General features: G+C 42.0%; 1 protein-coding gene across 11 annotated transcripts in view; it reads right to left on the bottom strand.

The window, feature by feature from the left end:
• The window catches only part of ATG7 (autophagy related 7), a 267,608-nt gene that overhangs the window by 179,773 nt on the left and 73,878 nt on the right, over positions 1-13,957 (bottom strand). For all 11 annotated transcript variants that reach the window (XR_004181750.1, XR_004181748.1, XM_031662452.1 and 8 more), the window contains 4 exons: positions 8,359-8,553; positions 5,884-6,087; positions 3,747-3,862; positions 1,938-2,013 (listed from right to left, as the gene is read on the bottom strand). Coding sequence is in view for 9 of the 11 variants with exons in the window: in XM_031662452.1 (XP_031518312.1) it covers positions 1,938-2,013; positions 3,747-3,862; positions 5,884-6,087; positions 8,359-8,553 (591 nt within the window). In the remaining 2 variants the exon portion in view is untranslated. The remainder of the gene's footprint in view (positions 1-1,937; positions 2,014-3,746; positions 3,863-5,883; positions 6,088-8,358; positions 8,554-13,957) is intronic.

Consider the following 13,957-nt stretch of genomic DNA (forward strand, 5'->3'; position numbering starts at 1 on the left):
GACTTAAAGAAGGAAACCAGTACAGGGGCATGACTGAAAATTTAATTAAGGCCCTTCTCAGTATAAAGTCTGTAAAGGAGATGAGGGCACATCTCAAGGTCAGAAGAAGGGGGAGACTTGGGAAAGATTCAAATGAGATACGAGAGCATAAATAGCAGAGGTCGGCTCTGGAGGTCAGCTTCCTTATGATAGATGGTTATTACTGTGTCTTTTGGGTCCTATGTGAAATGTCTCTGTAGAGAAGATTAACGCATGTCAAAAAAAAAAAAAAAATGCCACCGTGTGTGGGGGACGGTGGATGGGGGACACATTTTTATAGTGTTTTGTGGTTTTCAAGGCCGTGTCAGATATAATCCTGGACGCAAAGTAAAGCACCTGCTTTTCTTGATGTGGAAACTGAGGCTCTGGGAGGCTAAGTGAACTCTACAAGTTCTTTCTTTTTTTTTTTTTTAGATGGAGTCTCACTCTGTCGCCCAGGCCAGAGTGCAATGGCATGATCTTGGCTCACTGCAACCTCCGCCTCCCAGGTTCAAGCGATTCTCCTGCCTTAGCCTCCTGAGTAGCTGGGATTACAGGTGCACACAACCACACCCAGCTAATTTTTGTATTTTTAGTAGAGACGGGGTTTCACTATGTTGGCCAGGATGGGTCTCAAAACTCCTCTCCTCGTGATCCACCCACCTCGGCCTCCCAAAGTGCTGGGATTACAGGTGTGAGCCACCGCGCCCAGCCCACAAGTTCTATTATGGGTGGCTTTGTGCAAGTGGGCTGAGGTCCCAACAGGAAGCAAAATCTCCCAATATGCAGGCCACGGATCTTTCGACTCACAAGACCTTTGAAAGAACATTTGTCAGACTGCCAAGTTTAGGTATGGACTGTGGCTCATCCACTAAGTCTCTGTGACCATAAAGAAGTGATTTCCCCTCTTCTGATTCTTATTCTAAATGGAATATAACAGTGCCATCCTAGCTGGCAGAAGGTGGGTGGCGAGGAGGAAGAGAGAGACAAGCATGAGCTGAGTCCCTGTGCTCTCTGCATTCGTCTGAGTCTGTCCTTGCAAATCTCCAGGTAGGACTGGCGGGCAATATCACCATTTCACTCATGGGGGCAGCCATCACATTACAGGAGAGAATACATACGTGGAATCTAAAAAAATGATTTCCAAAATGTAAGACTGGAAAACCTCTTCAATCTCCCGAAAATATAGTAATGAAAATGACTGAAGAGGCAGTATGAATTCTAAATGTCCATCCCACTGCCTTTTTCTTTTTAATCCCTAACGGATGGAACTTCCTCATGATACTTTGGATTCTTTTTCTGAAAAGACACCCCGCTTTCTGGTGACCCTGCATGCTTCTAGTGGTTTTCCCATGCCTGCCTATGAAGGTTCTCTAGTTGGGTTCAGAATCAATAATAATAACGAACAACAGCAAAGAAACAGCAGGTATTGTTTGTTGAGAGCCTATGATATATACTGTTGCTGAGCCCTTTCTAGCAACCATCCATAATCCATACAACTACCAGGTGAGGTCAGTATTACTTTCTCCACGTTATAGATAAGAAAACTAAGCCTCAGAGAAGTTTAGTGACTTGGCCAAGGAAGGCCATCTTAATAACGGCAGGGCTGGGATTTAAACCATTGTATGGCTGATTCCAAAGCACGTTTTTTTTCTGTTCCTATTGCATTATGAGGCCTCTAGTCAGTTTACAAAATGCATCAAAGACTCTAGGCAATGCTTCTCGTTTGTGATTTCTTCCCATCACTATCCTGCAGAATGGAATACCTTCTAGGTGGTCGGAAAGTTCTCCCACTGAAATCCCAGCTGCAGGGTAAATGGGTGGATATGAAGTGGGCTGGGCAGATGGAATGGCAAAGAGACCCCACATGCCTTCCCCCTGCACCAAAAGAATTGTGATTTCACTTCCAAATCACTAACCTGGTGAGGCACGAGCCCAAGAGAGGTTGGAGGCTCATTCATCCGATCGTCACTGCTGCTGGCAATGGCATAGCCCCTGAGGACAGGAAACAATCAGAGCTGCTCATTTAATCCAAGTTTAACACATGGGAGGATGATCTAAGCAGAAGTCTACATAAGATTCATAAGGATAACTAAAATGCCCCTTGCTGGGCAGTGTAAGTTAGCAAAAAAATAATTTCCCTGGGACAAAGGGCAAGAAGAGTAATTTTAAAATGCACGGTTTGGAGTAAGAAAGACCTGAGCTTGTGACCATAGGCCAGTTGCCTAACTTCTCTGTGCTTCAGATCCATCATCTAGAAAGTAGGAATGAGGGAGCTCTGATTAATAAATGAGGAATCTACTATACCAATTGCCAGTGCAATGTTTGGCATATCAGAGGCCAATAAACATTAACTCACTTACTATGAAATAGTCTTATCAAACATCACAGAACATTTCTGCACTGAAAATTTGAAGAGGAAAATTTTCTAACCTGAACTTCTTGAGCTGATATAAATGGTAATGAAATGTAGGAAATAAAAGTGAAGAATGAATTGGGCAAAACTAATGCACTACTCTCTGAACAATGGAGTGATACTTCTGTCACCAAAGAGACGTGACACAGGACCTGGGGTTTAAACTATGACCAGGGCAAATGTGGCAGACGGATGGTCAGCGTCAAGGAAGCAGAAAGTCAGCTCTCAAAGATTTTGTCCCAAATACTTCCTGTCAGAGGATGGCAATAAACTTAAATGACAGATAGCTAAGGTGGATGACAAAGAGAAAGACAAAAAAGTCCTGCTTTTCGTTTATCTCAGAGTACCCATACTAGTTACCTATACAGCCACAATTTTCAACTGCTGAGGAAAGCTTTGAGTCACACAATAAATAGAATATTCATGTTAATTTGCATATTGACTTTCTGAGAACTGGAAAAATAAATCTTTCAAAAATTCGATTTTCTGCTGCCTGTATTGCAAACAACATAACAAAGTGATTAAACATAGTTTGGAGCCACATTGAGCTAAACCCTGGCTTTTCCATTTACTATGTTAATTTGGCCACTTACTTATCCTCACTGTGCCTTGATTTCCCCATCAAAACCAGGACTAATAGTTCTTTCCTAACAGGTTTGCTATGAAGATTAAAGGAGGCCAGGTGCAATGGCTCACGCCTGTAATCCCAGCACTTTGGGAGGCCAAGGCGGGTGGATCACCTCTGATCACTGAGGTCGGAGGTTCAAGACCAGCCTGACCAACATGGCAAAACCCCGTCTCTACTAAAAATACAAAAATTAGCCGGGCATGGTGGCGTATGCCTGTAATCCCAGTTACTTGGGAGGCTGAGGCAGGAGAATCACTTGAACCCAGAAGGCAGAGGATGCAGTGAGCCAAAATCGTGCCATTGCACTCACTCCAGCCTGGGCAACAACAGCGAAATTCTGTCTCATTAAAAAAATAGTAATAAAAAAAAAAGATTGAAGGAAGCAATATTTCTGAAGTGCTTAGACCAGTGCCTAGCACAAAGTAAGCCCTATATAAGCATTGCAAAAATAAAATAAACCATAATTTGTCCAAAAGGATGCAGAAATGTGGCCACAAAGGAAACGTGCCAAGTTATCTCAGCCCAAAGAACCAGACCTGCTTTTTCTAGTCTTGTGTTTTTGAGGGTAGATAAAGTAGTGAAATTCTCTGAAAAGTCAGACTGAGAAAAGGCCACAGGAGACATTGATGAACGACTGCCTACAAAAGCTTTGTTTAAATGCTCATCTCCCACTAGCAAACTCACCCTTCTGGATGCTGCAAAACAGATACCATCAATTCCACGGCCAGGGCTCCTGCAATCATGGCCAATCCAGGACGACTCACAGTGCACTGCTGGTCCAAGGTCCGGTCTCTGGTTGACTGCAAAGAAACAATCATTGGTGTGTGCTGAATGTTCTATTCCATTCAACTCTAGCTGTCTCAAGTATGAAATCCTCTGTGACAAAGCTTTAAATTATAACCAGATGCTCATTGTTAGCAAAGAACATCCAGCCTCAAGTACATCATTTCTTGAGATTATCAAGAAAACAAAATACACAATTTAGGTAACTAAATGAGGTAATATGCTAAAAAGGATCAGCAGCTTAAACAGATTGGGGGATATCAACCAAAAATGAAGGCTTATCTGCCTCATATAAAGGAACTGCATCATGTGTTCCTTTACGTGACTCAATTCAGTTCTGTGCTTGGTAGTTAAGTGACAGAGACACAGAAAGGAACAATGATTAGAATAGTGCAAATGATTCTGCCCTGCCATTTTAACTAACACCTCAAAGTGACCGTGAGATGGGAGCAACAATTTACTATTATTGCAGCCCTCAGTTCCAATGTTCCTCTCACAACATGGGCATCACTTCTCTGGGTGATTCTAGGGTTTACTACAAGTATTTTTTTTTTTTTTCCTACAACATGGCTGTGAACACGAGCCTTTGCTGGTTCAACCAAAGAGAGTCTAACCATCCCACTCTGGGCAAATTAAAGAGGTTGTTAGGAATATTTTTGACTCTATGAAAATTTTACCTTATGAGCAAATGGGACTTTACTGCAAGGGACCACTAATCGTATTTGTTGACAATAACTAAATAACCAGACCAGCTGTATATTATAACACCGTGACAGAGATCATCAAGCCATCCTTCTTCATATAAGAGAATGGTCATCTTCTTTTCTTTATATTGAGAGGACATAAAAGCCAGTCATCCAAAGGAGATATGAGTTATTAAGTGAAAAATTTTAAAACAAAGGAAAAATAGAGGGGAGGTTACAGAAAACATCTCTGCATTGCCTCACTGGAAATTTTTTATCTGTTCTGATAAAGGAACAGCCCTACATACAGACAGACTTGTGTGAAGTTCTGAAAGCCATAGAATCTTAATTTGTACAGTGTAGTCTTGCTGTTCAAAGCACTGTCGCACTTGACCCACTGAATTGTGAGTTGACAGGGCAAGTATTCTTCCCTCCCCTATTAGCATTGCCAGGGAGAATACAGGACACTCAGTTAAATTTGAATTTCAGATAAATAAATTCTTAGTATAAGTGGGTCTTGAATATTGCATGGGACATATACTAAAAAATTATTCATTATTGGCCGGGCATGGTGGCTCACGCCTGTAATGCCAGCACTTTGGGAGACCAAGGCAGGGGGATCACAAGGTCAGGAGTTTGAGACCAGCTGGACCAACATGGTGAAACTCCATCTCTACTAAAAATACAAAAATTAGCCGGGCGTGATGGCACGTGCCTGTAGTCTCAGCTACTCAGGAGGCTGAGGCAGGAGAATCACTTGAACCCAGGAGGCAGAGGTTGCAGTGAGCCGAGATCGTTCTACTGCACTCAAGCCTCGGTGACAGAGCGAGACTGTCTCAAAAAAAAAAAAAAAAAATTCATTATTAACTGAAATTCAAAGTTAGCTGGGAATCCTGTATTTTTACTTACTAAATCTGACAAGCCTACACACCAGTCCTATTTTGCAGAGGCAGAGGGAACCTAAGAGACTTTTTGGAATTACCTGGGAGGCAGTGTCAAGGCATTGATGGAATCTGATCTTTAGACTCCTAATTTGTAATGTTGTCTTGACTAAAAGAAGCACAGGAGACAATACTGAGTGCTACCAGGGATTAGTCTGCTGTGGTTTCCTCAATAAGCTTTCCAAAAATAGGGTTTGTAGCCGCGTTTATATTGGTGAACAAGGAACAGCTGTACAGTTGATGACGCCAGTCAAGGTTCATAATGAGATAATGCCATCCTCCCCAAATTGGAGAATTCTTCTCTTTGTTAAAAGATAATATTTAAATAGTCATAAATGAAAGGGCCGAGTCTGTCTGCCTCAGCGCACAAGTTGGTGATAGGAAATATTTGGAACTAAAGAGAAATCCACTTACATCTCCTGGGGCCACCACATCATTGCAGAAATAGCAGCCAAGCTTGTAACCAGGGATGTTGGCAAAAAGTGATGAGCCCAGGAGGTCAGCAGATGCCACAGGGTGGTTTGGACACAAGTCCCCAGCTCCCTGCTGCTTTGGTTTCTTCAGGCCATGTCTCATGACAACAAATGTGTCAAATCCCAAAGCAGCATTGATGACCAGCTGCAGGTTTCAAGGAATAAAAGAGCAGAGGTAAAAGACACATATATTTGAAGCTGTGGCTAATTCCATATTTGCTCAACTTTTTAAAATTTATTTTTTGCATGTAAGTGTAATTAGATTATAAAAGTTAATGATGATAAAAGCTACCCACTACTGAGGGCTTATTAAGTACAAAAGACCTAATTATATCACAATTATCATAAATTATCTTATTTAATTTCATTTGAAACTCATAACAGACCAGGCACAATGGCTCATAACCTGTAATCCCAGCACTTTGGGAGGTCGAGGAGGGCAGACTGTCTGAGGTCAGGAGTTCAAGACCAGCCTGGCAACATGATGAAACCCTATCTCTACTAAAAATACAAAAAAATTAGCCAAGCATGGTGGCATGTGCCAGTAGTCCCAGCTACTCAGGAGGCAGAGGCACGAGAAACGCTTGAACCTGGGAGGTGGAGGTTGCAGTGAGCCGAGATTCCACCACTGCACTCCAGCCTGGGCGACAGAGCAAGATTCTATCTCCAAAAAAGAAAAAAGCAAACAAAAAAAACTCATAACAAACATTTCTTATTTATAGATGAGGATACTGAAAGTCAGAGAAGTTAGTTCTATAACTTGCCTAAGGTCACTTATCTGGCAAGAGGCAGGTGTATAAAACCAAGTCTACATAGTTCTCAAACACATTCTTTCTACCATTATACTATACTGTCACATCCACATAGATTTGTTTTTATAACAGCTTTATTGAGATATAATTCACATACCATATAATTCACCCTTCATGTAGATTTTTTTTTGGTATCCCAGTAGCTGGAATTACAAGCATATGCCACCATGCCTGCCTGGCTCTGCATAGTTGGTATTTTGTTTTGTTTTGTTTTTTGTTTTTGAGACGGGATCTTGCTCCATTGCCCACGCTGGAATGCAATGGCATGATCTCGGTTCACTGCAGCCTCAACCTCCCAGGCTCAAGTGATCTTCCTGCCTCACCCTCCCGAGTAGCTGGGAGCACCAGTGTGCATCACCACACCTAGCTAATTTTTTGGTTTTTTTCTAGAGATAGAGTCTCATCATGTTGCCCAGGCTAGTCTCAAACTCCTGTGTCAAGCAATCCTCCCAAAGTGCTAGGATTACAGATGTGAGCCACCATGTCCAGCCCAACACATAAATTTTTTAAAAAACATTTTTTTCATTATACTATAACAACTTTTCATGGTTCTAATTTAACTTATTATCCCAAATTTCTGATAGTATAGAAAGTTTGAAAAATAAAGGACAAACACACTACAAAGGAAAAAAATCACTCAACCCACAGCTCAAAAAATTATCATTAATAGTTTGGGGTATTTTTCCCTATTATTTTCTCTCTTTCCCTCCCATTCTCTCCCTGTCTTTCTCCCTTCTTCTTGCCCTCTTTCTCTCTCCTCTCCCAATAGACAGATAAGTAGATACACAGGAAGACATATATAAATATTTAACATAATTGGTATAAAATATATACAATATTGCATCTTCCTTAATATAATGCGGCATTTTCCATCTTATTAAAAGTCCTTTGAAAACATACTGTGGCCGGGCGCAGTGGCTCACGCCTGTAATCCCAGCACTTTGGGAGGCCGAGACGGGTGGATCACGAGGTCAGGAGATCGAGACCATCCTGGCTAACACGGTGAAACCCCGTCTCTACTAAAAAATACATAAAACTAGCCAGGTGTGGTGGCGGGTGCCTATAGTCCCAGCTACTCAGGAGGCTGAGGCAGGAGAATGGCGTAAACCCGGGAGGCGGAGCTTGCAGTGAGCTGAGATCTGGCCACTGCACTCCAGCCTGGGTGACAGAGCAAGACTCCGTCTCAAAAAAAAAAAAAAGAAAACATACTGTGAATGGCTGCACACTATTCCATCATAGGTATGCACCATGATTTAGTTCACTATTCAACACTGTTGGCCTTCGAAGTTGTCACTGACCAAGTAATGGTGAATGAGACCAAGTCTGTGTCCTCTTGGAGCTTATGTTTCAATGTAAGTACAGTATACCTTTCAGTGTAGAGTATCTCAAAAGATTATTACGAAAATTAAGCAGTAAATGATATCTATTACACTGGGTGATGGTGTGTGAGGTGAAGACAGAGTCTGAAGCAGAAGCCCTTTGGCACTATGCTACCAGGTCATACAAACCACATCTCTGCTCTGGGGAAGGGAAGGTTAGGGACACTCCTCCCTCTGGAGTGGTGGTGCATTAAATCATAAATCATAATTAGAGACAGTGCCTACCTTTCTCTTGCTTGCAGCAATGACAGCAGGAAGCCACCTGCTCTCCCTGGTGTCCATCAACAGGAAAATGACATCATGGCTTTCGATGAGCTGCTCCAGTTGCTCCACATCTCTGCGGGCTTGCTCCAGAGTGACACTGGAGAAGTTCACTGGATGCCCAGGCATGGGTATGCTCATGTTGAATCCTCTGGCATTCTAGGGAAACACCAGGATGTAGTCATGTCTGGATCAATGGTATAGGCAATATCTCACAGCCCACACTTCCCACAGCTGCCTGCACTTACCTGTGGTCACTTACATGAGATCTCCCTGTGCACTATTATGCTGCACCCTTCCCATGCCCTCTCTCTTCTTCACGTCTGCATCCTAGAACACCTTGACCTATCACCCCAGGGCCCTGAGGCAGGGCAGGGCAGCAAGCAAAGACATACGGATCTCAGTTCCAAAGTGGAGGGGGCTCATCCTACCTGAGGTAAGGACACTGGAGAAAGCTGTATCTTTGGCTCTTTCCAGTCATCCAAGGCCAAGAAACTTTATCACAGCACCTTCTGCCTACCCAAGTACCTCTGTTTCTTTTCTTTTCGTGTTTTGGGGCTTTTTGTTTTTTGTTTTTGTTTTCGAGACACGGTCTTGCTCTGTCGCCAAGGCTAGAGGGCACTGGCACAATCATAGCTCACTAAAACCATGACCTCTTGGGCTCAAGGGATCCTCCTACCTCAGCTTCCCAAGTAGCTGGGACTACAGGCACACATCACCACACCCAGCTGATTTTTAAATTTTTAGTAGAGATAGGTTTCACTACGTTGCCCAGGCTGCTCTCGAACTCCTCGGCTCAAGGAATCCTCCTGATTTGGCCTCCAAAGTGCTGGAATGACAGGCATAAGCCACTGTACCCTGTCTAAGTACCTCTTTCCAACTGGGCTATCTCTTCCTATTTGCTTCCAAATTGCCCTCCCTTCTGTTTCCTCAGTGTTAAACATCTCCATACGGAGTGTTCTAGCAAATATAATTTGATCTAATACATTCACATTAGGTTAGAATGACTGATGATCTTGCTTTAATCCTTTCAGGGGTATATGCATTTTAAAAAACCTCAAATACAAAAAACTACTTGCTAACTTAGAGCCAAAAAATCTACTTATGAGTATGTAGATATTTTTGTGGGGCAGAAGGAGTTACAGTGGGTGATGTCAGAGTGTGGGACAGAGTAAGGCTTCACTCTCTGTCCAAAAGTAGAAGCTGTCCAGCAACCTGAGTTCCCTGAATTGGGATTTTTTACATGCGCTTTAGAACAGCTCTATAATTTACCATCTACCCCTTGATGACCACATAATATTTTGGCATATTAACAGTGAGTCATATATGGGTGCTAATGAAGCCAGGGACACTGACTTTCCACAAAAGATGAATGTGTTCTAGAATCATAAACTGTACCCTTAACCCTGGTGTAACACTGGCCATAGTGAAGTGTTTGAAAACATCGGCTTTTTCACTCATTTGCCAAAACCCCTCACTTACTGGAAAAACAGCTCAAGGGACAGGGCAAGCAGATCTTTTTAAAAAGAAATATCAAATTTGTAGATTGTGGATATTTTTTCATTATCTTCGACTTTAAACCTAATCTCTGGAATTCAAAAAGGAAGAACAACAATTTCAAAAGGAATGAAAAATAGAGTGGCAAGCAAAGCAGGAAAGGACATGAGGCAAAAAGGATTTCGGAAAGAAGAAAGGTGCACAAACATGTCTATTTTAACAATGAGACTAGCACAGCTATCAGGATCTCATTAATTAATTCATTAAGTATTGTGCACCTACCGTGTACCAAATGCTGTAATAAGCAATAATAAAAGCAATGACTACAGTAATAATAGCAATACCTGCAATACCTTACTGACATACTACAAATTGACAAAGCATGTTAAATGGTGGTAGCTTGATCCAAAGAACTATTATGTATGTATTTTCATGACACCAAGATGGAAGCATAATCATGCAATACCAATTCTGAACTTTTGAATAATAAAGTAACTTTGCTAACCTAAATAAATCTCTACTTGCTAAAATTTCAGCCAGTAAGCTAACATAAGAGCCCATCAGTTATGTCCACATCCCAGAGGCTGGAATTCAGCAACTTTCAACACAGTGGTTTTCTACTTGGCTGTATATCAGAACCACCTAGAGAGTTTAATGGCCAAGCTTTTTCCCAGACCATTTAAACGGAAATCTCTAGGAATGAGCCCAGGCACCAATATTTTCTAAAACTCCCCTGATGATTCAAAGGTGCAGCCAGGTTGAGGTATAATTTACATAAAGTTAAATACACAGATCTTACATGCACAGTTCAATGTATTTGACAAATGAGAGATTAACCACTGCATACAACTATCAAGATATAGAACATTTCCATGATGCCAGAACATGCTCTTGTGTTCCCCCTCAGTTGGTCCCCACTTGTCCCCAGATGACAACTGATCTGACTTCATAAGCCATAGATTAGACTATTCTAGAACATATCACATAAATGATATGCTAGGGTATACAATTGTTCGTGTTTGGTTTCTTTTGCTCGGCATAATGCTTTTGAGGTTCATTCATATTGTTAAGTATCAATAATACATTCCTTTTGTGGTGTAATTATACTATAATTTATTTATCAGTTCTCCTGTTGATGGTGATTTGGGTTATTTCTAGATTTGGGCTGTTTTGAATAAAGTTGCTGTGGACACTTTTGTATAAGTATTTTCATGTATATATGTTCTCATTTCTCTTAGGTAAAGATCTGAAAGTACAATTTCTGGGTCACAAGGTAGGCATATGTTAAATTTCATGAGAAACAGCCAGATTTCCAAAGTAGTTATTCTACCAGTGTATAAGTGTTTTGCTTGCTCCACACCCTGACAACATTTAGCATTGTCAGTCTTCTTAATCTTAGCCATTTAAGTAGGTGTATAAGTGATATATCTTTCTGGTTTTAATTTGTATTTCCCTGATGACTACTGACATTGAGCATTTTCACATGTTCAATAGCCATTCATAGATCTTCACCATGAATTAAGTACCTGTTCAAGCTTTTTTCCCCTTAAAAAAAAAAAGTTGGTTTGTGTGTCTTGTTGTTGAGTGGTAGGAGTTGTTTATCTTGCATATTCTGGATAAAAGAGGACTGCACATGTCTTCTCAGTTTGGTCAGTTTTTTCCTTCTTTGAAAGGCATCTTTTGAGAAGCAGAAGTTTTAAATTTGTATAAAGTCAACCAAGTTACCATTTTTTGTTTATGGTATTTACTAGGTCCTAAGAAATCTTTATCACAAGACCACTAAGATGCTTTCCCCTAGAAACTTTATAGGGGCCATTCTGGGTGTCACTTAAAGGCTCAGAGTATTCAATGAGGTCTCTCCACTCTGTATACAGGACTCCAGTGTCTCCCAGCTCCTGTGAGCTCTGGAATCTCCATTCTGCTCATAGCTCTCTGGTAGTGTGTTTTTGCCTGGTCTGACTGTTGTGCTGCGAGTACACACAGCTCACTATTCAGTCAAAGACTCAAGGTGCTACCAGGCACTCCTGCGCACAGCTCCCTCATTTCTGGTACTATATCCTGCAAATTACAGCCGCCTCAGCTGCTCTGAACTCTGTTTGTTCCTTCAGCTCACTGAGACCAAGAGTATCTCCCTGGGCTCCCACAGGCTATGGCATGGGCCAGAAAGTGCCTTCATGTAATAAGCTGGGACAAATCTTTCCTTCCCTCTGTCTGGGACCACAGTCTTTCACTACCTACTGTTCGCTGTCTGAAAAGAGTCATTTTACATGTTTTGTCCCAGTGTGTAATTGTTTATGGTGGCAGAGCTAGTCCAGTATCCACTACTCATCAGGGTTGAAGCAGATGTCCAAATTCGAGTTTTAAAACCTCAAGTGTGGCTCCATAATCCAACACCTTTTTTTTTTTTTTTTTTCCTGTGAGACGGAGTCTTGCTCTGTCACTAGGCTGGAGTGCAGTGGTGTGATCTCAGCTCACTGCAACCTCTGACTCCCGGATTCAAGCGATTCTCCTGCCTCAGCCTCCCCAGTAGCTGAGACTACAGGTGTGCGCCACCATGCCCCGCTAATTTTTGTATTTTTAGTAGAGACGGGGTTTCACTATGTTGGCCAGGATGGGTCTCAATCTCTTGACTTCATGATCCACCCGCCTCAGCCTCCCAAAGCACTGGGATTACAGGCGTGAGCAACTGTGCCCGGCCTCATAATCCAACATCTTATTGCCTCAAATAGCTATTTGATTTATAAAAGATCAGTTGTTTTCTTATTCAATTTACTCTTCCCCAAGATCAGGTATGGTATTTGTAGCAGAGCAGTTCTTTTCATGTAATTTTATCACAGCATTTTTAAAGGCACCTGGAAAGGGTCAATGTGACACCTATATCCTGGAGTAGAAGAGAAGGAATTAGTCAAAGAATACCACACAGATAAATTGCAAGGGTTTCTTATGAGCTGGACATGTGAGGTATGGGAAGATCTGGGGCCAGAGTACAGTTAGTTTGGGATAAATATATTTTAGAGCAAAAAACAAAAGTCAAACTCTGTAGTTCTGAGGGAATGTTTAAGGTTTTTCAGGCCAACTATTCAGTGAAACCACCCTGTCCTTGAGTTCTGTCACCCAGGAGAAGGAGGGTGAAGGGTGCTCATGACCTCCTGGTACACTTCTTTGTATTTCCTGTGTTAGTCCATTTCACACTGCTATAAAGGAATACTTGAGGCAATTAAATGAAAAGAGGTTTATTTGGCTTGTGGTTCTCCAGGTTGTACAAGAAGTATAGTGCTGGCATCTGCTTCTGATGAAGGAAGCTTCCACTCATGGTGAAAGGCGAAGGGGGAGCAGGTGCATCACATGGCAAGGGAGGGAGCAAGAGAGATGCCAGGCTCTTTCAAACAACTAGCTCTTGCTCGCGTGAACTAAGAGATCGAGAACTCACTCATTAATGTGGGGCGGGCACAAAACTATACATGAGGGATCCACCTCCATGACCCAAACACCTCCCACCACGCCCCACCTCCAACAGTGAGGATCACAATTCAATATGAGATTTGGAGAGGACATCCAAATCAAATCACTTCCTATGAATTCACTATTTCAAAATTTAAACTTTTTCGTTCTTTCTTTTTTTTTTTTTTTTGAGACAGACTCTCGCTCTGTCACCAGGCTGGAATGCAGTGGTGCGATCTTGGCTCACTGCAACCTCCACCTCCTGGTTCAAATGATTCTCCTTCCTCAGCCTCCTGAGTAGCTGGGACTACAGGTGCGTGCCACCACACCCAGCTAATTTTTGTATTTTTAGTAGAGACAGGGTTTCACTAAACCCTGTTGTGTTGGCCAGGACAGTCTTGATCTCTTAACCTCGTGATCCGCCTACCTCAGCCTCCCAAAGTGCTGAGATTACAGGCATCAGCCACTGCGCCCAGACCAAAATTTAAACATTTTAAAAGGGTCGCACCCATTATTTTTTTCTTTTCCAAGTCAAATATCACTCGACTTCAAGCATTGAGATGAGAATCTTGCAATAACAAGTAAGGGATAGCCCAAATTAGATAATCTTGCATTAATAAAACTA

This window comes from Papio anubis, chromosome 2 (assembly GCF_008728515.1).
Source record: "Papio anubis isolate 15944 chromosome 2, Panubis1.0, whole genome shotgun sequence".
NCBI lineage: Eukaryota > Metazoa > Chordata > Mammalia > Primates > Cercopithecidae > Papio > Papio anubis.